The 23537-nt window shown below is 46.2% G+C and overlaps 1 protein-coding gene across 5 annotated transcripts in view; it reads left to right on the forward strand.

The window, feature by feature from the left end:
• The window catches only part of STS (steroid sulfatase), a 164293-nt gene that overhangs the window by 91869 nt on the left and 48887 nt on the right, over nucleotides 1–23537 (forward strand). For all 5 annotated transcript variants that reach the window (XM_027533076.1, XM_027533072.1, XM_027533074.1 and 2 more), the window contains one exon: nucleotides 3728–3864. In XM_027533076.1, the coding sequence (XP_027388877.1) occupies nucleotides 3728–3864 (137 nt within the window). The remainder of the gene's footprint in view (nucleotides 1–3727; nucleotides 3865–23537) is intronic.

Genomic DNA, 23537 nt, shown 5'->3' on the forward strand with positions numbered 1-23537 from the left:
GAGGAGCCCGGTGGGCTACAGTCCATGGGGTTGCAAAGAGTCGGACTGAAGCAACCTAGCACAGCATAGCACAGATATCTATATATGCTGCTGCTGCTGCTAAGTCGCTTCAGTCGTGTCCGACTCTGTGCGACCCCATAGACGGCAGTCCATCAGGCTCCCCCATCCCTGGGATTCTCCAGGCAAGAACACTGGAGTGGGTTGCCATTTCCTTCTCCAATGCATGAAAGTCAAAAAATTAAGTGAAGTCGCTCAGTCGTGTCCCAATCCTAGCGACCCCATGGACTGCAGCCCACCAGGCCCCTCCGTCCATGGGATTTTCCAGGCAAGAGTACTGGAGTGGGTTGCCATTGCCTTCTCCGATATCTATATATGGAAACACATAAATCATCTGTCAGAGAGACAAAAATCTCCGACATATAAATATCTCAGATATATGAAGGCGATGGCACCCCACTCCAGTACTCTTGCCTGGAAAATCCCATGGATGGAGGAGCCTGGTAGGCTGCAGTCCATGGCGTTGCGAAGAGTTGGACACGACTGAGCAACTTCACTTTCACTTTCCACTTTCATGCATTGGAGAAGGAAATGGCAGCCCACTCCAGTGTTCCTGGAGAATCCCAGGGATGGGGCGGCCTGTGGGCTGCCGTCTGTGGGGTCGCACAAAGTCGGACACGACTGAAGCGACTTAGCAGCAGCAGCAGAAATATCTATATATCATCTCTTTATATATATGTTTTATGAAACACAATACATATCCAAAAATGAGCTTCAGTGAAAACGGTTAGTATATATTTTACTTCTTGCTATATACTTTAAAGATGTGTATATATATATATATATATATATATAATCAGAAGTAAGATACATACTAACCATTTTCATTGATTATATACATATCTTTAAAGTATATAATGAGAAGTAAAATGCATACTAACCATTTTCACTGAAGCTCATTTCCAGATATGTCTTGTGTTTCATAAAAGTGTCCTTTTAGGGTCTCCCAGAAAGCTCAGTTGTGTCTGACTCTGTGACCCCCTGGACTGTAGCCCACCAGGCTCCTCTGTCCGTGGGATTCTCCAGGCAAGAATACTGGAGTGGGTTACCATGCCCTCCTCCAGGGCATCTTCCTGACCCAGGGATCAAACCCAGGTCTCCTGCATTGCAGGCCGATTCTTTACCACTATGCCACTGGGAAGCCCCATTAGTGATATCTTTCAGTCAGTGTAAAAATCTATATAGATAATTTTTTGGTTTTAAAAACTCAACACTTTTCCAGTGGTCCAGTGGTTAAGACTTTGCCTTCCAAGCCAAGGGGTGTGGGGTTTGATCCCTGGTCAGGGAGGTCAGATCCCACATGCGTCGTGACCAAAAAAAAAAAGAAACACAACATAAAACAGAAGCAATTTTGTAGCAAAGTCAATAAAGACTTTAAAGTTATCCACATCAAAAAAAAATATTTTAAAAAATTTAAAGTGTATTCTGAAGTGTGTTCGAATGAAGAGCCTGGGGCAATGTGCCATAGAAGTCATGCTTTTAAGAGCTCGGGTTATGTCTCCACCGTCGTCCACTTCGGTGTCTGAACAGTGTGGCTGGAGGGATAGTGGCTTAGACTCTGACACAGTTGTGGAAAGCAGTCACACACACTGACGTACGGCAGGAACTTTGCACGCTCTCTCCAGGAGAGGGTTCTGACCGCCGCTCACGCTCCTCATCTGTATCCATCCTCTGATACATTCGGTCACAGCACTTTAAGCAGCTCAGACCAGGCAACTCTGAATGGTCTCCTCTGAACTCTGGGTGGCTGGATGGCAGGGCTTGGTCCATCCTGGCTTTATATTCTGAGTGCCTGGTGCCATGTGGGCAGAGTAGTTGCGAGAGGCTTCGGTGGATGAAATGAACACCCGGACGTGTCCATCTGCGAGTGCAGAGTGTTGGTCACCTGCACTTTGGCTGGCTGGATGTTGTTACCGCTGTCTGGTTTATGGTTGTGGTTCAGGCGCTCGGTTGTGTCTGACTCTTTGCAACCCCATGGGCCGCAGCACGCCAGGCTTCCCTGTCCTTCACCATCTCTTGGTTTATACCTTAGTCTGATTGCCAGCTTCCAAGGGCCTTCGGAAGCCATCCATAGACATCTATATTTGCATTCCAGTTATTCCCGATGCTGATGCAAATGGGAACGCTCAGGGAAAACTCAGATTCTCAGAAGAAGAGGCTCTGCCTGGTGGCTCAGACGGTAAAGAAACTGCCTGCAATGAGGGAGACCCAGGTTCAATCCCCGGGTCAGGAATATCCCCTGGAGAAGGGAATGGCAACCCACTCCAGTATTCTTGCCTGGAGCATCCCAAGGACAGAGGAGCCTGATGGGTTACAGTCCTTGGGGTTGAAAGAGTCTGACATGACTTAGTGACTATCACAACAAATTTCAACTGGATGACTTAGTGGGTAAGGAATCTGCCTGCAGTGCAGGAGACATGAGTTTGATCCCTGGGTTGGGAAGATCCCCTGGAGGAGGAAATGGCAACCTGCTCCATCATTCTTGCCTGGAGAATCCCATGGACAGAGGAGCCTGGTGGGCTATAGTCCATGAGGTTGCAAAGAGTCGGACGTGATTGACTCTTTCTTTCTTAGAAGAGGAATGTACTATGCAAGACCTTCTTGACAGGCAGGAGAAGAATTACACTGTAGCTGTCTTCCTGCCTGGATCTCACTCCCAGGGGAGGACAGGATGTAAATCTTTGTGATTCTGAGATTGGCATGATCATGGGTTGCTGGCAAGGTGCAGAGAGCCGCCTTCTGTATTTGTAACAAATAGAGAGAAGGCGTGTAGCAGCCGAAAAGTTCTCTCTCTTCACACAGCCTGCAAGGCTGGACAGCAGTAAATTTTCAAAAGAGTTGTTTACTGAAGTGCTTTAGCTAATAAAAAAAAAAATGGAGTGAAGCTGTTATGGGGAGATCTCCCTCCTGCCGGCTCGCTCAAGTGCTCCTTTAGTTTTCAAGGTCGTAGAGAGGAAGAGAGATGGGACTGTGAGGGTCTTTTCCTGCCATCTCTCTGGAAGGACAGCTGAGCCTAGGTTCCTAAGAGAAAGTGCAGGTTGGTCAGTCGTGTCCGACTCTTTGTAGCCCCATGGAGTCTACAGTCCATGGAGTTCTCCAGGCCAGAATACTGGAGTGGGTGATTTAGTCGCTCAGTGGTGTCCGACTCTTGCAACCCAATGGATTGTAGCCCGGCAGGCTTCACTGTCCATGGGATTCTCCAGGCAAGAATACTGGAGCGGGTTGCTGTTTCCCTTGTCCAGGGGATCTTCTTTCCTCCAAAAGAGCAAGCTGTCTGTCACACCCAAGGATGTGAGCAGGGCAGAATGACCAATCTGTCTAGCCTACATTCAGGGCTCCGCTGATGACATCTCTATTCCCAGGGGGGAAATCGTCACGGTTTGATTTTATTTTTGCAAGCTAGATATTTCTCTTTTTCTTCTTTTTTTAACCAAGGGGGGAAATCCTCACAGTTTGATTTTATTTCTGCAAGTTGGATATTCCCCTTCTTTTTTTTTTTAACCAACTGGGGAAATCCTCACAGTTTGATATTTTTGCAAGATGGATATTTCTCTTCTTTTTTTTTTTTTTTTTAACCAAGGGAATAAGTGTTTTCACTCTCAGAATTAAACAGCAACAACAACGGCATCCAACATGCTTATTTTGCCCTTGGCTTTTTCTTTTTTTTTAGGAATGCCAAGACCCCTTTCCTGCTTGTCCTGTCTTTCCTGCACATGCACACGGCTCTCTTCTCTTCCAAGGACTTTGCCGGCAAAAGTCAACACGGCTCCTACGGGGATGCCGCTGAGGAGATGGATTGGAGCGTCGGTATGTATCCCTGTATCTTCGGTCTGTGGGCTTCCCAGGTGGCTCTGTGGTTAAGAATCTGCCTGCCAATGCAAGAGGTGCAGGTTTGATCGCTGGGTGGGGAAGATCCCCTGGAGAAGGGAATGGCAACCCGCTCCAGAGTTCTTGCCTAGAGAATCGCACGGACAGAGAAGCCTGGCGGGCTACAGTCCATGAAGTCACAAAGAGTCAGGCATGACTTATCGACTAAGCAACAACAGTGTTCAGTCTGAACTTCAGAAGTGGCTGTGACTTTTCCTGCCTCCTAGCTTATTTCTTCTGAGTTTCTGCCTGTGTGTCTGACACCATCAGAGGCAGCACGTGCTTGTTTTTTTTGTGTGTGTGTTTGTTTTTGTTTGTGTTCCAAGGAAAAGTCACCAGACAAACGCTGAGCATGGTGGGTAAAAGTGAAAGGGTTAGTCGCTCAGTCGTGTCTGACTCTTTGTGACCCCGTGGACTGTAGCCCGCCAGGCTCCTCTGCCCATGGGATTCCCCAGGCAAGAATACTGGAGTGGGTTGCCATTTCCTCCTACAGGCGATCTTCCCAACTCAGGGATCAAACGACAGGTAAGCAGCATATAAGAAGCATCGGAACCGCAGGTGCGGTTGAGGTTACTGATGGGAGTCTGGGTCTGTGGGCTGCTGATCAAAGAGATGAATGAAGGAAAAAGAGTCAAGCCTTTATTCTTTCCTCCCGTTATGCTCTCTTTATGTATTTATTTTAATTTTTGGCTGCTCTGGGTTCTCACTGCTGTGCGTGGGCTTTCTCTAGTTGGGGCGAATGAGGGCTACTCCCTAACTGAGGGTCTCGGGCTTCTCATTGGGGTGCCTTCAGTAACCTTGGGGTCAGCAGCTGCTGCATGCCCGCTTCGTTGCCCCGTGGCAGGCGGCATCTTAATTCCCGGCCAGGGACTGAACCCGAGTCCCCTGCACAGGAAGGTGGATTCTTAATCCCTGGACCGCCAGGGGATTCCCACCACTGACTGTTTTAGCAGCTGAATCTGAGCAGCCCCTTGTCTCTAGCGCAGTTGGGTACAGGGCAGGTTTGGGAGACAGAAGACTTGCAAGGCGGGTACAGCTGGGGACAGTCTCGCTGCAGTAACCTTGAGGTCTTCTTCCTTTGTGCATCCTGTTAACGCCCACTGTCTCCTTCTCCTCCAGCTTCTGTGCTTCTTGCTGCGTCTGCGAGGATGGCGGGGGTTCCCTTGCTCTCTGCGTCCCTCCTCCCTAAGCGGGTTACCCTATTTCCTGAGAGACGTGGCATGTTTTTTGGAGGAACCCAAAGACTTCTTGGTGAATTTTTTTCCTTTCTAGCAGATATTTTTTTAATGTGTATTTCACTTGGTGGCGGTGGGTCTCGCTTGTGACAATTGCGATCTCAGTTCTACCATCTGGGATTTTTTTCTGTGTGTCATCTGGGATTTTTTGTTGTTGTTGAAATGCGTGGATTTTCTAGTTGTGGATGTGGGGACTCAGTAGTTGCGGTGGGCGGCCTCAGATGCTCCTCGGCGTGTGCGATCTTAATTCCCCAAGCGGGGACTGAGACCTGTGCGTCCCCTGCATCGGAAGGCAGATTCTCTACCACTGCACCACCAGGGAAGTCCCTGAGGTGTTACTTTGTAAGCTGTGCATTGCACATCGACGTGAAATCATGGTGACTTCGCTTTCTCTTGGGACTTTCCTGATGGCTCAGCAGGTGAAGCATCTGCCTGCAGTGCAGGGAGACATGGGAGACATGTGTTTGATCCCCCTGGAGTGGGAAGATCTCCTGAAGGGGGAAATGGCAACCCACCCAGGATTCTTGCCTGGGAAATCCCACGGGCAGAGGAGCCTGGCGGGCTGCAGTCCAAAGGGTTGCAGAGTTGGAGACGACCAGGGACACAAGTGAGTGTGCACACCTGCGCTGTCTCTTACACGGCTTCTCAGCCTCAGGATTTTTTTCTGCAGAGTGCAGGGGAAGCCAGAGTGTGTGGGTAAAACAGAGGGATTGAAAAATCTGAACTTCCCATTCACTTCCTGTGTGCTCCAGCGATGTCTTTGGTGCTAAGGTCGTTGGCTCCTTCCGCACAAAATTGGACAAAAGTGAGTCAACGGCACTGTCAACAGGTTGCTCAAGATTTTTGTCATGTTTCCTTTTTTTTTTTTTTTCCCCTTTTGCCCCTTCTCTCGTACTTCCTTTCCTTGTGGTTCCCCGAATTCAGCATTTTTCTCAGCAAGGTGTTTAGGAGATCCTTGAACGTGGCCGTAGAGTTTTCTTTGCCGGTTTGTGTTAAGAGCACATTGAACGTGACGAGGGTCACCGACCGTGGCAATGATAAGAACAACTTTTGTTTCATTTCATTTAAACCTTGGGAGGAGCATCGTCTTTTGGACAAGGTGACTGCGGCCCTGTTCTAGCTGCTAGCTGTTTCCCTAACTATCTGCGTGAACTCGATGTCTTAAATCTCTGTGACTGATGAGTTCAGGTGAAGCAACTTCTGAGTTTCCTTCTAACCTTCTCTGTAATGCCACACAAGTCAGTCAAATGATGAACACATACTAGGAAAAACAAAGGTGGCCAGAACATTCCGCCTAATGAGATCGGTAAGAAGGATTCATTATACTCAGGGCTTTGGCATACAGCTCATACAAGCCCGCCGTCTTTCATTTCTGCTTCTTAAAATGTTGCGTGTAAATTAGCTTACATTTTCCACACCTTAGTAGTGTAAATCAATAGAATAGTCCTCCACAGTGTGAATCAGTAGAACATTTAATCTCTTTAATGAGGGTTGTATATTAATGTAACCAGTTTTGTATCCAGCTCTCTGAGGTGTCTTGGCTGGCAAGCAGGCTTTTGCCAGTATCATCACACGTATTGATTACATTTTATTTAATTAGATCAGCACAGCTTCCTACCCTCACTGATTAAAAACAAATCTAACTTCCAATGTGTTTCTGCTACTCACCCCTCGTGAGTAAAACGGAGCATTTTTTGGAATCTTTGTGATCTCAGTAGACCCTGGCATCATATTAATAGGTGGTTGTGTTTTTCCTTTTTTTTTTTTTTGCCCAAAATAAAATTCTCCCCTTAAGCCATTACATTCATGGCTTAGGATGTTTCTGTTGTTTTACAAACTCAATACCTCTGAGCATTTTGAAGAAGATGGCTTCTTTCCAGGAAGACCCTTTCTGTGTCACCAAGAAGGGGACTCTGGGTAAAAGTGTAATAAAATGACACGGAGGTATCAGCTCAAAAGAAATACCTCAAGCACCATGGGAGACTGAGCTAGAATCCGTCAGGCAGACAGGCCGTAGCTCTGTCTTTTAGACTCTAAAATGCTCTAAAGTTTAGGGCGTCTTCTTTCTAAATGTTTGGAGACAGCATAACTGTACAGCACAGCTTTCCCCACTGCGGGTTTCTCCATACCCGTAAAAGCATATTCATGAAAGATCCTTTCTTATTTAATTGTCCGCCGTGGCCAATCTCACCCCCAGTTGTGGAGCTTGGACGGCTTGATTCGCAGCTGTGTGCTCACTGTTGCTTGTATTCTTGTTATGACCGAGAAAGGACGGACCGCGGAGATATGGTGTAAGTCTACGCCACGGGTTGGTGTTGCTGTGTAGTTGCTAAGTCTTTGTCGGACTCTTTGCGACCCCATGGACTGTAGCCCCGCCAGGCTCCTCTGCCCATGGGGTTCCTGGAATCCTGGAGTGGACTGCCATGCCCTCCTCCAGCGGATCTTCCTGACCCAGAGATGGAACCCACATCTCTTATAGCAGGTGGATCCTGTACCGCTAAGCCCCCGGGGGAGCCCACATGTGAGACGGCTGGCAGTAAAAGTCCACAGGGGTGGCCGAAATCCTGAAACCCTAACACCGCTGTGCAGTTTGAGAGGTGGGCAGTGTTGTACTGATCACACTCACTGCCTGCAAAGGGCGTGCCCTGCACCTGGTCTTGCCTTCACACATGTCCCCTCCCTTTGTGATGTCAACGGTCAGGGTGGTGTTCCCTTTCCATCAGAATAGTGTGCAGTCCACAGCAAGTCACAGGGAAAGGGTCATCACCTTTAATACATGCCATTGTGTGCCAAATATATAAGACCTTGGCTTAAGGGAATGTAAGGGTTCCTAAGGGAGTTAAGGTCTGTACAGTCTTAAGCTGTGGTTTTTCCAATAGTCACATACAGATGTGAGAGTTGGACCATAAAGAAGGCTGAGCATGGAAGATTCGATGCTTTCGAAATGAGGTGAAGACTCTTGAGGGTCCCTTGGACTTCAAGGAGATCCAACCAGTCCATCCTAAAGGAAATCAGTCCTGAATATTCATTGGAAGGACTGATGCTGAAGCTGAAACTCTAATACTTTGGCCACCTGATGTGAAGAGCTGACTCACCTGAAAAGACCCTGATGCTGGGAAAGATTGAACGTGGGAGGAGAAGGGGATGACAGAGGATGAAATGGTTGGATGGCATCACCGACTCAATAGACATGAGTTTGGGTGGATTCCGGGAGTTGGTGATGGACAGGGAGGCCTGGTATGGTGCAGTCCATGGGGCCGCAAAGAGCTAGACATGACTGAGCCACTGAGAAACAGCAGCAAGGGAGTTAAGATTCCTCCAAGTGATTTCGAAATAATGCAGAGGAAGGAGGAATGAATGAATGTCTGGAAGGAGGCGCAGATGAGTTTGGAGAGCTTTTAGAAAGGGATGAGTCCCCATATGTGGCCAGTGGCCTGCCTCAGTGTTTCAGCAGGACACGCTCTTTCTGAGGAAGCCTTTGGGCCGTTGTGGTCTGATTTTCAACCAAGTCTGATTTTCAACCTCAATGAACTCCCCAGCAGCAAAGTCTTGGGGGAGGAACAAGTGGATAAAATGTTGCTGAGATGGGTGAAAGAGGGTAACTCTATTATTTTTTTTTTAATTTTTAATTTAATTTTGTATTGAAATGTAGTTGATATACAATATCAGTTACAAGTGTACCAGGTAATCATCATTCACAGTTTGAAAGCTTATATTCCACTTATAGTTATTATAAACTATTTCATACATTCCCCATGATGTACGATATACATCTTTATAACTTACTTTGTGCATGATAGTTTATACTGAAAGAAGGCATCTTTTTTTTTGAAAGTTACGGTGTTGATTCCGAGGGCTTCCCAGGTGGCGCTACTGGTAAAGAACCCGCCTGACAATGCAGGAGACATGAGAGACACGGATTGGATCCCTGGGTTGGGAAGATACCCTGGAGAAGGGCATGGAAACCCACTCCAGTACTCTTGCATACAGAATCACATGGACAGGGGAGCCCGGCGGGCTCCAGTCCATGGGGTCAAAAAGAGTTGGACACGACTGAAGTGACTTAGCAGGCACGCACAGGTTGATTTCTAAAGAGGTCAGTTTTCTTTCATTTTTTAAAAAATTAAACAACCAAAAGCAAAAAATCTATTATTTATCAAGTGGGGTCAGAGCATTTCACAAGCCCCATCCTCCTGTAGTAAGGGACTACAGCGGCTGCTGAATTTTTCACGAGTTCTCCTCTGCTAATCATACCTCTAAGATTAGCTTACAAAATGTATTTTAAAGATTCAGCAAACACTGTTCCGACTCTCGAGCCATCAACGACACGGTCATTAAAACTCAACTCAAGCAACAAATTGGACCTCATTTTCTCACTGGCGGTTTCCTTTATTGAAAAATTCCTTTTTGGAATTTTCGAAAGACTTTTAAGTGCTCTGGGGGGAAGAGAGAGAGGTACGTGTTTACACTTGTCCTTTTGCGATGTTTCTCTTCCAGGGTATCCTTAGTAACACAGCTTTTAAAAGCCTGAGTTTGTAAAAATTTGCTTTTAATTCAATAACTTCCCTGGGATTCTAAATACCCAAAGTGGAAACTGAATTTTTTTTTTTTAAAGAAAATGCACCAGTTGATTCCAGAGTATCCAATCTTGGATATATGCTCGGGATGGCAGCTTAGCTCTACGACAGACAGAACATGACCTCTGGTGCAATCGCCGAAATCTCTGGTTACCCAGATAATCAGGAAACGGAGGCTGCAGAAAGCATCCTCGCCGGCACTTTTGACAGGGTCTAGCATTACAGAAACCTCTGCCCTAATGAGCAGGCTTTTTATTCAAGCAGATCTAGACAGGAGAGAGATGGACCTGTTTTCCATTACAGACCACTGTTTACTCGAATTGCGAGATAACATAATGAGGTTTCAGAATTTTAAGAAAACATTTAGGAAGCGATGACAACCTGTGCCCTGTAACAAAATGAGTAATACAGACCCACCTACGTCCAATTTTCTTTCCATGGCTGTCAAATATGTCGAATAAAAAGACGGGATTAAAGAAAGATCACCTGCCCCGTTTCCAAACACAGAGACTAAGCTTCAGGACGTGTGCCAAAAGAAACTTAAGAAAATGTGCCGTTAGGACATTTGGGAGAGCTTATTGCAAGATTTCGAAATGCAAGGCTTCTGAAAAATAATAAATGGGATATTGTTACTGGAGGATACCTTTATTTATTTTAATTTTATTGAAGTGGAAGGAAATGGCAGCCCACTCCAGTGTACTTGCCCGGAGAATCCCATGGACAGAGGAACCTGGCAGGCTACATACAGTCTATGAAGTTGCAAGAGTCGGACACAACTTAGTCACTAAACCACCACATAGCCGATTTACAATGTTGTGTTAATTTCTGCTATAAAGCAAAGTGACTCAGTTGTACATGCACACCCAGACACACATACCCACACGCATATATGTGCCCGCTCAGATAGACAAGGACAGGGAAGCCTGGCGTGATGCAGTCCATGGGGTAGAAAAGAGTCGGAGACGACTGAGTTACTGAACAACAACCATTTCTGATCACACCTCACGGCATGTGGGATCTTAGTTCTCCAACCAGACTGTGAACCCGTACCCCTGGCACTGGAAGTGCAGAGAGTCTTGACCACTGGACCGCCAGAGGAGCCCCTGACTTTATACCCTTCAGTTAGCATGGAAGCATTTGGGAGCAAAGTCTCTTTACAGAAGACTGTGTAAGTCACTTTATTTGCTCCCAAGCAGTAGAAGAAAAGAGAGGTGAGGTCTTCAAGTAGCTTACTCCCATAAACAAACCCCTTCTCCATCCAAAATGGATCTTGTCCATCAGGTACCCCAGATATGAGTGAAGCAGAAAACTCAAACGAAATAAAACTCTGTTGTTTCTGGAGTTCGTCGAGTACTTGCTGCACTTTACACAAAATTCCATTCATTAAGGTCACTAACATCAGACCCACCCGTCGACTCTAAGGAGACGTTTGCCGATTTTATCGGTTACTTCAATTTTAAAACGAACGGTCAGTGGCATTCAACTGCACGCTCTTCTGGAGTCGGCCGTGACTGACTGTGATTTGGGCAGCACATTCACGTTTCCAGTTCACGCAAAACCGTTAGAGAAGGAACACTGCTGTCATAATATTTTTTTTTCCCCCACTCGGAAGTAAGACAATAGCCAGAAGAGAGCAAAAATGACAGCATTACGGCATTTTACGCCTTTTAAATTTGATCATTTGAAAGCAGAATTGCCCGTCACCGACCTCTGTCGACACCCCGTTGCCAGCCTGCCAAATCTCATCGGTAACAACCACCTTATTTATGCATTTATGCATCTGATTTTCAGCAAGTAAATAAGCCGTGCGCTCGGAAGAGAGAAAGCTACAAGAAATAAGCATCTCTGACGATCTCGGAAGCTTCGAGCGCTGACTTTGAGAAAAGTCATTTTGCCTCGTCTCAACAACGTGGCGTTTGGGTTTTGCTTGGTGTTGCTTTGTAATTAAGGCAGGGGCCGGGTGCGGGGGGTCGGGGGGAGGCGGTGGGTAGAGAGGAGAGTTCCAGAAAGGGCATTGCTGTCAACTTTGGAATAGAGGGAGTGCCTCTGGGTGCCAATAGAGTAGATGCTTCTGCTCTTTGATGCCTCACCCCACACAGGAATGCTTGTGTGCAAAAAAACAAAACAAAACAGGAGTTTGCACTCAGGAGTGCACTCAGGAGTGAGGAGTGCAAACTGTGTTTGCACTCAGGAGTGAGGCTGCATCAGGCATCGCTGATCAAGGAGGGGGTGGTCCCCTCGATTGGGTTGAAGGAAAGGGAACCTGTGAGCAGGGCCGTATATATGCAGTTGTGACCAACAGAGGTATTGTGGGTGGTGGTGACTCCAGGGTAGAATGCACACTCACCTGTGTGTGTGTGTGTGTGCCTGAGCGTGCACGCACAGAACTACAAATCATGCGTTTGGGAAGGAAAGTCTCTTTACAGGGGACTGACTCTCTAAGACATTTTCTTTGCTCCCAAGCAGTAGAAGAATGGGCCAAGCTGGGTCATCTGGGAACCTATTTCCATAAAGTCCTTCTCCGTACATTTTATTTGTCTCTTTTCTGATTTATTTTTTTATTGAAGTGTGGTTGATTTACAGTGTTGGGTTATTTCTGCTATACAGCAAATTGATGCGCTGATAGTTGCATATATATATTCTTTTTCGTGTCTTTTCCCATTATGGTTTGTCACAGGATACTGAGTACAATTCCCTATGTTGTACACTAGGGCCTTCTTGTTTATCCGTCTTATATAAAATAGTTGGCCTCTGCCAACCCCAAACTCCCAGTCCATTTCTCCCGCTGACCCTCCTCCCCCTTGGCAACCAGAAATCTGTTCTCTGTTTCAGTGAGCCTGTTGCTGTGTCCTAGATATGTTCATTTGTGTCCTTTTTTGTAGACTTCATGTAGAAGTGATATCATACGATATTTGTCTTTGTCTGACCTCACATATAAGTGATATCATATGATATTTGTCATTCTCTGTCTGACTTAGTGTGAGAATCTCTAGGGCCATCCATGTTGCTGCAAATGGCATTGTTTCAGTCTTTTTTTTTTTTTTATGGCCGAGTGACATCCTGCTGTGTATATATGCAGCACCTCTTCTTTGTCTGCTCAGCTGTCGATGGACATTTGGGTAGCTTCCATGTCCCAGCTAGTGGTAAAGAACCTGCCTGCCAATGCAAGAGACACGGGAGACGTGGGTTTGATTCCTGGGTCGGGAAGATCCCCTGGAGGAGGGTGTGACAACCCGCTCCAGTATTCTTGCCTGGAGAATCCTATGGACAGAGGAGCCCTGGGTGGGGCTACAGTCCGTAGGGTCGCACAGAGTGGACATGACTGAAGTGACTTAGCACACATGTCCTAGCTATTGTAAACACTGCTTCTTGTCTAGAAAATTCCAGGGACAGAGGAGCCTGGCGGGCTACAGTCCATGGGGTCGCAAAGAGTCGGACACGATGGAGCCACTGAACAAGCAAACAGAAATGACCACTGGGGAGTATGTATCTTTTCAGATTCTGGTTTTCTCTGGATATATCCCCCCAGGAGTGGGATTGCTGGGTCAAGCAGTAGCTGTACTTTAAGTTCTTTAAGGAACAACCATATTGTTCTCCATAGTGACTGTACCAATTTACACTCCCACCAGCAGGGTAGCAGCGTTCTCTGCTCCACACTGTCTCTAGCATTTATTATTTGTGGACTTCTTGATGGTGGCCATTCCGACCAGGGTGAGGTGATACGTTGTTAAGAGTTTTGATCTGTGCTTCTCTAATAATTGGTGATGTTGAGCATCTTTTCATGTGCCTCTTGGCCATCTGTATCAATGGCATTCATTTTCAGTGCTTTGCTCTTGCAAATGAATCTTTGTCTGCCAAAGTGCAATTTTTCTCTGTTAATCTATTCTTGATTTTATATGTCTGTGAGGTATGCACGTCTGGAAAGCTTCATATAAATTAGGATATTAGAAAATCAAAAGATAGGGTAGCAAAATGTATCTGCTTACATTTATGTATATACATATATATGTATGTGTGTGTGTGTATATATATAGCACATATTAGTTCAGTTCAGTCGCTTAGTCATGTCCAACTCTTTGCAACCCCACACCAGGCCTCCCTGTCCATCACCAACTCCCGGAATCCACCCAAACTCGTGTCCATCGAGTTGGTGATGCCATCCAACCATCTCACCCTCTGTTGTCCCCTTCTCCTCCTGCTGTCAATCTTTCCCAGCATCAGGGTCTTTTCAAATGAGTCAGCTCTTCCCATCAGGTGGCCAAAGTATTGGAGTTTCGGCTTCAGCATCAGTCCTTCCAATGAATATTCAGGACTGATCTCGTTTAGAATGGACTGGTTGGATCTCCTTGCAGTCCGAGGGACTCTCAAGAGTCTTCTCTAGCACCACAGTTCAAAAGCATCCAATGAAGCGACTTAGCATGCATGCAAGCAAGCACATATACATATTACATAATATATATATATCTAAAACATAAGTTTTATATACAAAATTTATATATGTTTTCAAGTTATCTTTGCTTCCTGTGTGAGTTTCCTGTATTTGTGACAAAATAGTAATCTTCTGCAGAAAGATTCCGTTTTTGCAGCCTCAGATTAGACATGCAGACAGTGAAGAGTCAGGCAGTTAGGATGGGAAGAGAGCCCTGGGACAGGAGCAGTTGAAGTCTGTTAATCCAGACTTTTGGCCATAAGGTGTAGTTAGAAATTCACTATGTAGAATATTGATTTTCATTCTCCAAATTAATTTATCCTATAAATCGTTAACCTCTGGGTTTCATAAACTCTGTAATTGTATTACCATTTTTTTTCCAAAGCCCAAAGCTTAATTTTTATGTTCTTGAGCCCAGGATGGATATTATTTTACCTTGAGTTTACATCTCAAATTAAAATGAGTATGTTTTCACACTCTTCCACAAAATCATTTCCCTAAAGAAGATAACACCATAAATTATTGAGGAATCAAGGTGCCCAATTGAGTCAAACAAGATTAATAAAATTTCTGGCTCCAGAACCACAACAGCTATCACAACAAGAATAGTAAATGTTTATTGACTCACAATAGCTAAAATCTAAAATTGGTATATGCTAGTCACTTGCAATGGCAGCCCACTCCAGTACTCTTGCCTGGCAAATCCCATGGACGGAGGAGCCTGGTAGGGTGTAGTCCATGGGGTTGCTGAGAGTCAGACACAACTGAGTGACTTCACTTTCACTTTTCACTTTCATGTATTGGAGAAGGAAAGGGCAACCCACTCCAGTGTTCTTGCCTGGAGAATCCAAGGGACGGGGGAGCCTGGTGGGTTGCCGTCTATGGGGTCGAACAGAGTCGGACACGACTGAAGCGACTTAGTAGCAGCAGCAGCAGTCAGTTATCTAACGTCTCACATGGATAGTTTAGTGGTGGCCTCACAATGGTGTTGTAAGAGATTTTTATCATCCTTGTGGGTGAGGAAGTGAAGTTTGGAGAGGCTCATGACTCGTGTAAGACTGCCCAGGTGCCACTAGGCTACACTGCTTCTCTGTAGCCAGAAAAGGTTTCTAGTTTGTTGAGTTAATTGAGAAAGTAGACGTGTCTCCTCTCCAGCTGCGGCTTATCTATAAGACAAGACTCTTTGGACCAATGGCCTCCAACAATTTCCCTCCAGCTCCTGTATCCTAGGAGTTCATCCATCCCTGCATTCTTGACTTGTCTCACACCCTCTAGAGATGTAGTCTTTGCAGTATCCAGGACATGGAGGTGACCTCAATGTCCATGGACAGATGAATGGATAAAAAAGTTGTGGTACGTATAGAGAGTGGAATATTACTCAGGCGTGAAAAGGAAAGGATTTGAGTCCATTGTAGGGCTGTGGATGGACCTAGAGTCCGTCGTACAGAGTGAAAGAAGTCAGCAAGAGAAGAGCAAATGGTGTATGTTAACTGACACACACGTGTGTGGAATTTAGGAAAATGATACTGATGAACCTCTTTCCAGGGCAGGAACAGAGACAAGAGGTGAAGGAAACATACATGCGGATGTGGCGGGGGAAGGAGAGGGTGGGACGATCGAGAGAGTAGCCCTCACATCTGTACACGACCCTGCGTAAGACAGGGAGCTGCTTGGAAGCAGCCGTATGGCGCCAGGAGCTCCACTCGCCGCTCTGTGATGACCTGGAGAGTTGGGCTGGGGGCGTCCAGGGGAGCCTAACAAGGGAGGGGGGATATGTTTACATATGGCTCATTCACTTTGTTGTGTAGCGGAAACCTATACAACAATACTGTAAAGCAGTTATCCTCCAACTAAAAAAAGAAAAAGAAAAAATTAAACAGATGCAGAAAACAATAGGGTGTGCATGTTGGGTGTCTCGGGGGTGTTTTGTACAACACTGGCTTCTCCCTCAGCCTCTTTCGATTAGCACATTTAATTTGCTAATTAAATATATCTAGGCATAGCAAGAAAAGATAAATTAGGATTTGAGAGATGGAGTTAAAGCAATGTTTAAATGGTATTCCACGGAGGACCAGTGTCTATATTTGAAAGGTGAGCTCAAAATTAGGGGTGAGGAGCAGATTTGAATACTTGTTGCTTTCAAGTCGTGACACCCAATTCAGTTCAGTTCAGTTCAGTTCAGTCTCTCAGTCGTGTCTGACTCTTTGTGACCCCATGAATCGCAGCATGCCAGGCCTCCCTGTCCATCACCAACTCCCGGAGTTCACTCAGACTCATGTCCATCGAGTCAGTGATGCCATCCAGCCATCTCATCCTCTGTTGTCCCCTTCTCCTCCTGCCCCCAATCCCTCCCAGCATCAGAGTCTTTTCCAATGAGTCAATTAGCGCCGGTCAAAAAGTCAAAAGCAATAATTCCCATGCATGTGGACTTCCCCTGGGGGGGTTTCAGTGGTTAAGATTTTTGCCTTCCAATGCCCCAGGTTGGGTTCAATCCCTGGTCAGAGAGCTAGGATCACACAGGCCAAAAAACCAATCTGTCAGACAGAAGCAACAGTGTAACAAATTCAGTAAAGACGTAAAAAAAAATCCTCCTATGTGATGTGTTAACACCTGCTCGAACGAGTTGAATTAATCAGATGAAATGAAGTCACATACTTAGAACACTCAGCACAGTGCCAGCTATGCAACAAGTGCTCAGTAAATGCTGCTGCTATTATTATTTTTATTATTACTATTGCTATTATTATTGCTCTCCCTTTCACAGATGGGTGAAGCATGTTTGCTTAAAATGTACATACACCCACATGATATTGAGTAGAAAAGTCATGGATGAGAAAAAAAAAAAAAGTCCGTGATGGAAAAGGAGACAAGTATTTGGACCATCTTGTGGGTTTTGACATCACTGTCGCTCTTTCATCTTCTATTTGAAGTGTTCACTCTGGACTTCACATTCCCCACAGAGCCCTTCTGCCTGTGGCTTTGGTGTTCAGGATCTTAGGGACGGAACTGAATTGCTTCTAAGAGTTTGAGCTCTCCCCATGAAGTCAGCATGTCACCCCAGAGTTAGATGGACATTTCAGGAACTGCAGGCAGCAAGCTGGAGGTCACTTGGACATAAGAGAGGAGCTTGGTGGGGTGGTAGTCAATGTATCCACTTTTCTTTTTTAATACGTATTTATTTATTTGACTGCACCACGTCTTTGGAGAAGGCAATGGCACCCCACTCCAGTACTCTTGCCTGGAAAATCCCATGGACGGAGGAGCCTGATAGGCTGCAGTCCATGGGGTATTGAAGAGTCAGACACAACTGAGCGACTTCACTTTCAATTTTCACTTTCTTGCATTGGAGAATGAGATACCAATCCACTCCAGTATTCTTGCCTGGAGAATCCCAGGGACGGGGGAGCCTGGTGGGCTGCCGTCTATGGGGTCGCACAGAGCTGGACACGACTGAAGCAACTTAGCAGCAGCAGCAGCAGCACCACGTCAGTTGTAATATACCGGGTCTTTGGTTGTGGCATGCAAAGTCTTATTTGTGGCATGTACGATCTAGTTCCCTGACCAGGAATCGAACCTAGACCCCCTGCATTGGGAGTGTGGTATCTTAGCCACTGGACCACCAAGAAAGTCCCAGCATGTCCAGGTTTTAATTTGAATGGTGAGGAGGAGTTGAATCTGTGAATAATGTAAAGGTGTCTGCAAACAGAAGCATCATTTTCCATTTTACATCCTCAGCTTTATATATGGTCCAATCCAATGCCAAAGGAAAAAAAAAATCTAGTCCTGAGATTAAAAAATGAGTAGATCAATGTTATGTGGCAACCTGGATGAAAGGAGGGTTTAGGGGAGAATGGATACATGTATATATTATATTGTTGAGTCCCTTTGCTGTCCACCTGAATCTGTCACAACATTGTTAACTCACTGTGCCCCAAATGCTCCAATACTTTGGCCACCTGATGTGAAGAGCTGACTCATTGGAAAAGACCCTGATTCTGGGAAAGATTGAGGGCAGGAGGAGAAGGGGACAGCTGAGGATGAGGTGGTTGGATGGCATCACCGACTCAGCAAACGTGAGTTTGAGCAAACTCTGGAAGATAGTGAAGGACAGGAAAGCCTGGCATGCTGCAGTCCATGGGGATTTCAAAGAGTTGGACACAAGTTAGCGACTGAACAAGAATGCAAAATAAAACAGTTTAAAGATTGAAAAGAAGATGAAGAGGGATGGTGTGAAGGACATCATAAAAAAAGAGCCTTCTGAAGAGCTTGGTTTCCTTGGTCATTCACTGTCCATCGCCTCTGGACATGCACTGCTCACAGCCCAGCTCAGGTGGGAAGTGTAACGGTCATCTCTTCCATCGCTGTAGAAGTTCTGGCCGACCCCTTTCTAGAGCTCTGCACTGGCTTGGACCATAGAAAGTGCCCCCTGGACCAGTGGGCAATGTCAGTCTCCATCACAAACCCCAGACAACCCTCCCTGGCAAGTTCAACCGGTGGCCGTTTGCACAGAGCAAACGAGATGCAGGCTTTCTTCTCTGCAACCCAGTGAAGACCAGCAGATACAGAGGTGTAGCTGCATCAAGAGCGGGGAGACCTGTGTTTCCTGCGAGAGCTGCCCTTTAAAACGACTGCTGCTGTCTGAGCACCCGCTGCCCAGGTCAGCCAATCCTCTGTGATGCTTATCCTCCTGGGGAGGCAACGACCACAGACACTGACCGCAGAGCCTTCCTCTGACCCGCGGGCGTATTGACTCTGATTTCCCCCTGCAGACGCACACGTGCGATGCCACTGACCACACTCGGAGACACTGCTGTTGTGTACACGCGTGAAAGCACAGCTGTGCTCGCTGAGAATGAGGACTGGTTGGAGTTATTGAAATCATTTCCATCCCATGCAACACCCTGGGGAGGTGAGGGGGGTGGAAAAACAGAATTTCTTGCTAATTGGAGAAGATGGTTATCAGAGCCTCGGAAGCATCCCAAGTGGTGGGGAACACATGCTGGCGGAGGGAATCCATCTCACAGTAGAGCTGCGATGAGGGCAGAGATGGGCTTAAGATTGGAAATCACCGTGTAATCATAGCAACCGGGGCAACGCAGAATAAGGATGGATTTCCTGGAGACAGTGTGGACTCAGACAGGAAGGAACCCGAGAAGTGACGTGAAGTGAAGCCACGTCAGGAAAGGATCGTTCGGAGAAAACAACATTTCCATCTCGCAGCTTCATGCTTCTTAGTTACCCTGATCATCCTAATTATTTATTGTATTTAGTCAAAGCTATGACCAACCTAGGAAGCGTGTTAAAAAGTAGAGACATTATGTTGCCAACAAAGGTCCGTCTAGTCACAGCTATGGTCTTTCCAGTAGTCGTGTACGGATGTGAGAGCTGGACCATAAAAAAGGCTGAGCGCCAAAGAATTGATGCCTTCAAATTGTGCTGCTGGAGAAGACTATTGCCAGTGCCTTGGACTGCAAGGAGATGAGACCAGTCAATCATAAAGGCAACCGACCCTGAAGGATAGATGCTGAAGGTGAAACTCTGATCCTTTGGCCACCTGATGTGAAGAACTGACCCATTTGAAAAGACCCTGATGCTGGGAAAGATTGAAGGCAGGAGAAGGGGATGACAGAGGATGACATGGTTGGATGGTATCACTGACTCGATGGACATGAGTTTGAGCAAGCTCCTGGAGTTGGTGATGGACAGGGAGGCCTGGCGTGCTGCAGTCCACAGGGTCGCAAAGAGTTGGACACGACTGAGCGATGAACATTGACAACATAAAGATCTTCCCAGGTAGCCCAGGGGTAAAAAGTCTGCCTGGCCAATGCAGAAGACAATGGTTGGATCCCTGGGTCAGGAAGATCCCCTGGGGGAGAAATTGGCAACCCAAACTCCAGTCTTCTTGCCTGGATGATGGACAGAGGAGCCTGGTGGCCTACAAGGCTGGCTGCAAAGCATTGGGCGCAGCTAAGCAGGCGCACAATGTCAGTACGTTGACAAATATGACCATGTTGGCTATGCTCCTAACCCCACGTCAGCTAACAAAGAATTGCCTTTGTAGGCTCAACGACAGCATAATTTGTCTCTCCCGGTAGCTGATGCAGGGGCGCATCAGAACACAGGCTGAAGCTTGCTCCCTGAAATACCACCTACTGTTTCCCCAAGCCCCTCAGACAGTCGTGGCCACCACCGGGTGCTACACTTATTAATACACGCTCTCTCGTTTATCTTCAGATCCTACCCTCTTTGGGAACATTTGCGTTCCATCGTTGACCTGTTGATCACAGGAAGGACTTACTGAAATGCTTTTAGGCGAATCTTTCAGCATTTCCTGTGTTCCCTGAATTACACTGAGTAGGTGGAAATTCTTTCTTAATTATTCATGCATGGTGTGTGTCTGCTTCAGGAGATATTCCCTTTCCTTATGAGCTCAGTGTTTCCAGACAGCTGAATAGCAACATCACAGCGTTTTTGTTTCCATATTTTGCCTGAATCCACCTACCTTATTGGAGAAGGCAATGGCACCCCACTCCAGTAACTCTTGCCTGGAAAATCCCATGGACGGAGGAGCCTGGTAGGCTGCAGTCCATGGGGTCGCTAAGAGTCGGACACGACTGAGCGACTTCCCTTTCACTTTTCACTTTCATGCATTGGAGAAGGAAACGGCAACCCACTCCAGTGTTCTTGCCTGCAGAATCCCAGGGATGGGGGAGCCTATGGGCTGCCGTCTATGGGGTCACACAGAGTTGGACACGACTGAAGCGACTTAGCAGCAGCAGCAGCAGCAACCTACCTTATAGGAAACAAGAGAAAAGCCAGATTTGCTGAAATAGCAAGTCTTCCCTTAGACAACTTGATTAAAAAATTTTTGTTATTGAAGTATTGTTGATTTACAATGTTTCGGGTATACAGCAAAGTGATTCAGTTTTATATAGACACACACAACTTCTTCAGATTCTTTTCTGTTACAGATTGTTACAAGGTATTGAATATAGCTCCCTGTGCTATACAGTGGGTCCTTGTGGTTTATCTGCTCTATGTAAAGTAGTGTGTATCTTTGAATTTCAAATCCATGATTTATCCCTTCTCCCAACCCTTTGCTAGCTACAAGTGGGTTTTCTGTGTCTGTGTCTGTTTTACGAATGAATTCATTTGTATCATTTTTTGGATTCCATGTAAAGCAGTATCATAGGATGTCTGTCTTTCTCTTTTTAACTTCACTCAGTATCACAAGCTCGAGGTCCTTTCATGTTGCTGCAGGTGGCATTATTCCGTTCTTTTTTTATGGCTGAGTAATATTCCACTTTGTATACGTGGCTCGTCTTCTTTGTCCATTCCTCTCTCCCTGGATGTGTAGATTACTTCCAAGTCTTGGTTATTGTAAATATTGCTGCTGTGAGCATTGCGGTGCATGTATGTTTTTTGAATTATGGTTTTCTCTGGATATGTGCCCAGGCGTGTGATTGCAGGATCATACGGAAGCTCTATTTTTAGTTTTTAAAGGAACCTCCATAGTGTTCTGGACCAACGTACATTCCCGCCAGCAGTGTTGGCGGGTTCCCGTTTCTCCACAACCCCTCTAACATTTGTAGATGTTTTAATGATGGCCATTGTGACCTGTGGGAGGTAGTGCCTCGTGGTAGTTTTGCTGTCAGGCAAGCTGATAGTTTAACTCTGAGTTTTAACTCCGCTTTAAGAAGAGCTAAGCTGCGCTGAGTACTCATGGTCCAGGGCTGAGTTTGCGATGCAGATCTCTGTCATCACTGATGGCAACCCTCTACCGTTATATGTTATGACCTCCAACTTAAACGGGCTTCCCGGGGGGCGCTAGGGGTAAAGAACCCACCTGCCAATGCAGGAAGCCCCTGGGTTCAGTCCCTGGGTCGGGAAGATCCCCTGGAGGAGGCCACGGCCACCCACTCCAGTGTTCCTGCCTGGAGAATCCCATGGACAGAGGAGTCTGGAGGGCTGCAGCCCATAGGGTCACAGAGTCGGACACGACTGAAGCGACTTAGGACGAGTGCACCCACTCAGAAGTCAAGAACCGCAGTGAGCAAACCAGGGACCCAGGACTTGGGACCTGGGAGCCAGACCCTGGACAGTCAATTCTCCATGACGGCAACTCCGTCTCAGGCAAGACCTAGGATTCCGGCTGAGGGCTGGAAAACCTTCTCTCTCACTTTGTGCATCACAGTGGCACGTGTTATCACTCTTGCATGTGGCATGAATCAGTGGAAGGGACAAATTCTCCAGAACTCGGGCTTCTTTCAACCTGCGTCCACACTTGTGGGAGGAAGGGACCGTCATTTTCACACCTCCCAGATTTCTGCTTTAAAATGACCGAACCCTCGTCAGCGAGCCCTCATTTCCCTCCCTCCCCCACCTCCGATACACTCAATCTTTGCTGTCTCCGGTTAGATAACAAAGTGCTCTCGAAAATGGCTTGTTTTCTGTATTTGTTTCATTTTCGGGAAGAATGTGGGGAAGCTTTGGAAATAAAACATTTCATTTATACACTATCCTGCAGCCCTCCACCGGTATTTCAGAACTATCATCTGATATAAATTGGCGTCATTATACCTTGAGAACCTCTGAAAGATAATATTTGCGGACCTCTGACTTGCAGCATGCGGGTCTGAAAGCAAGAATAATACAGCGGTGTTTGTTCCCACAGGAGATTTCGCTGCAGAATTTTTTTAGACGAGAAATATGTTAGACCTTTATAAGATCAGTGTCATGAAACATCTAACGGCTAATGGGCTTTTCGGATGAGATTCTGCGTTTAAGACCCAAATAGGATGAGATACGAGGGTGCCTCTCTCAGGGAGAAAAAGAACTGAAAGAGAATCAGAAATATGATGCTTTTTCAGGTATCCATGCTTGGGAGCATCAGCTAGATTCTCTGGGATTCTTAATCCCAGCCCAGTGGTATAATGTCCTTTTAATGAAAATGATCAAGTTATCACTCTAGGCGATGGATCGAAGGAATGGATGGGGGCAAAGGAAGTATCTTATCATGGTCGTTTGAAAATATTGGAATTTGGAGGAGATATCTAGGGAGGAGTGTGAAGATGAGGGAAGATGTGACATATATTTTATTTTTTTTTTTTTTTTTTATTTTTTTTTTTCTGCTCACATGTGACATATATTTTAGTAGAAGGATTCTGTGTAGTGAGTGTGGCTGCTGGGTCATCTGGGTTTGAAAACAGCCTGCAGGGAAAACTGTCATGGGGGGATGTAGCTGCCTTGAGGAAAGGCAGTGATCAACCAGGGGGATCTGGGATCAAATATCCGCCATCCCCGACACTCTGCACGCTCTGGTTTTTATCCCTTTTTCAGTGGCTTTTTGTCAACACGAGTTGAATGCAGTAT

This window comes from Bos indicus x Bos taurus, chromosome X (assembly GCF_003369695.1).
Source record: "Bos indicus x Bos taurus breed Angus x Brahman F1 hybrid chromosome X, Bos_hybrid_MaternalHap_v2.0, whole genome shotgun sequence".
Classification (NCBI taxonomy): Eukaryota; Metazoa; Chordata; class Mammalia; order Artiodactyla; family Bovidae; genus Bos; species Bos indicus x Bos taurus.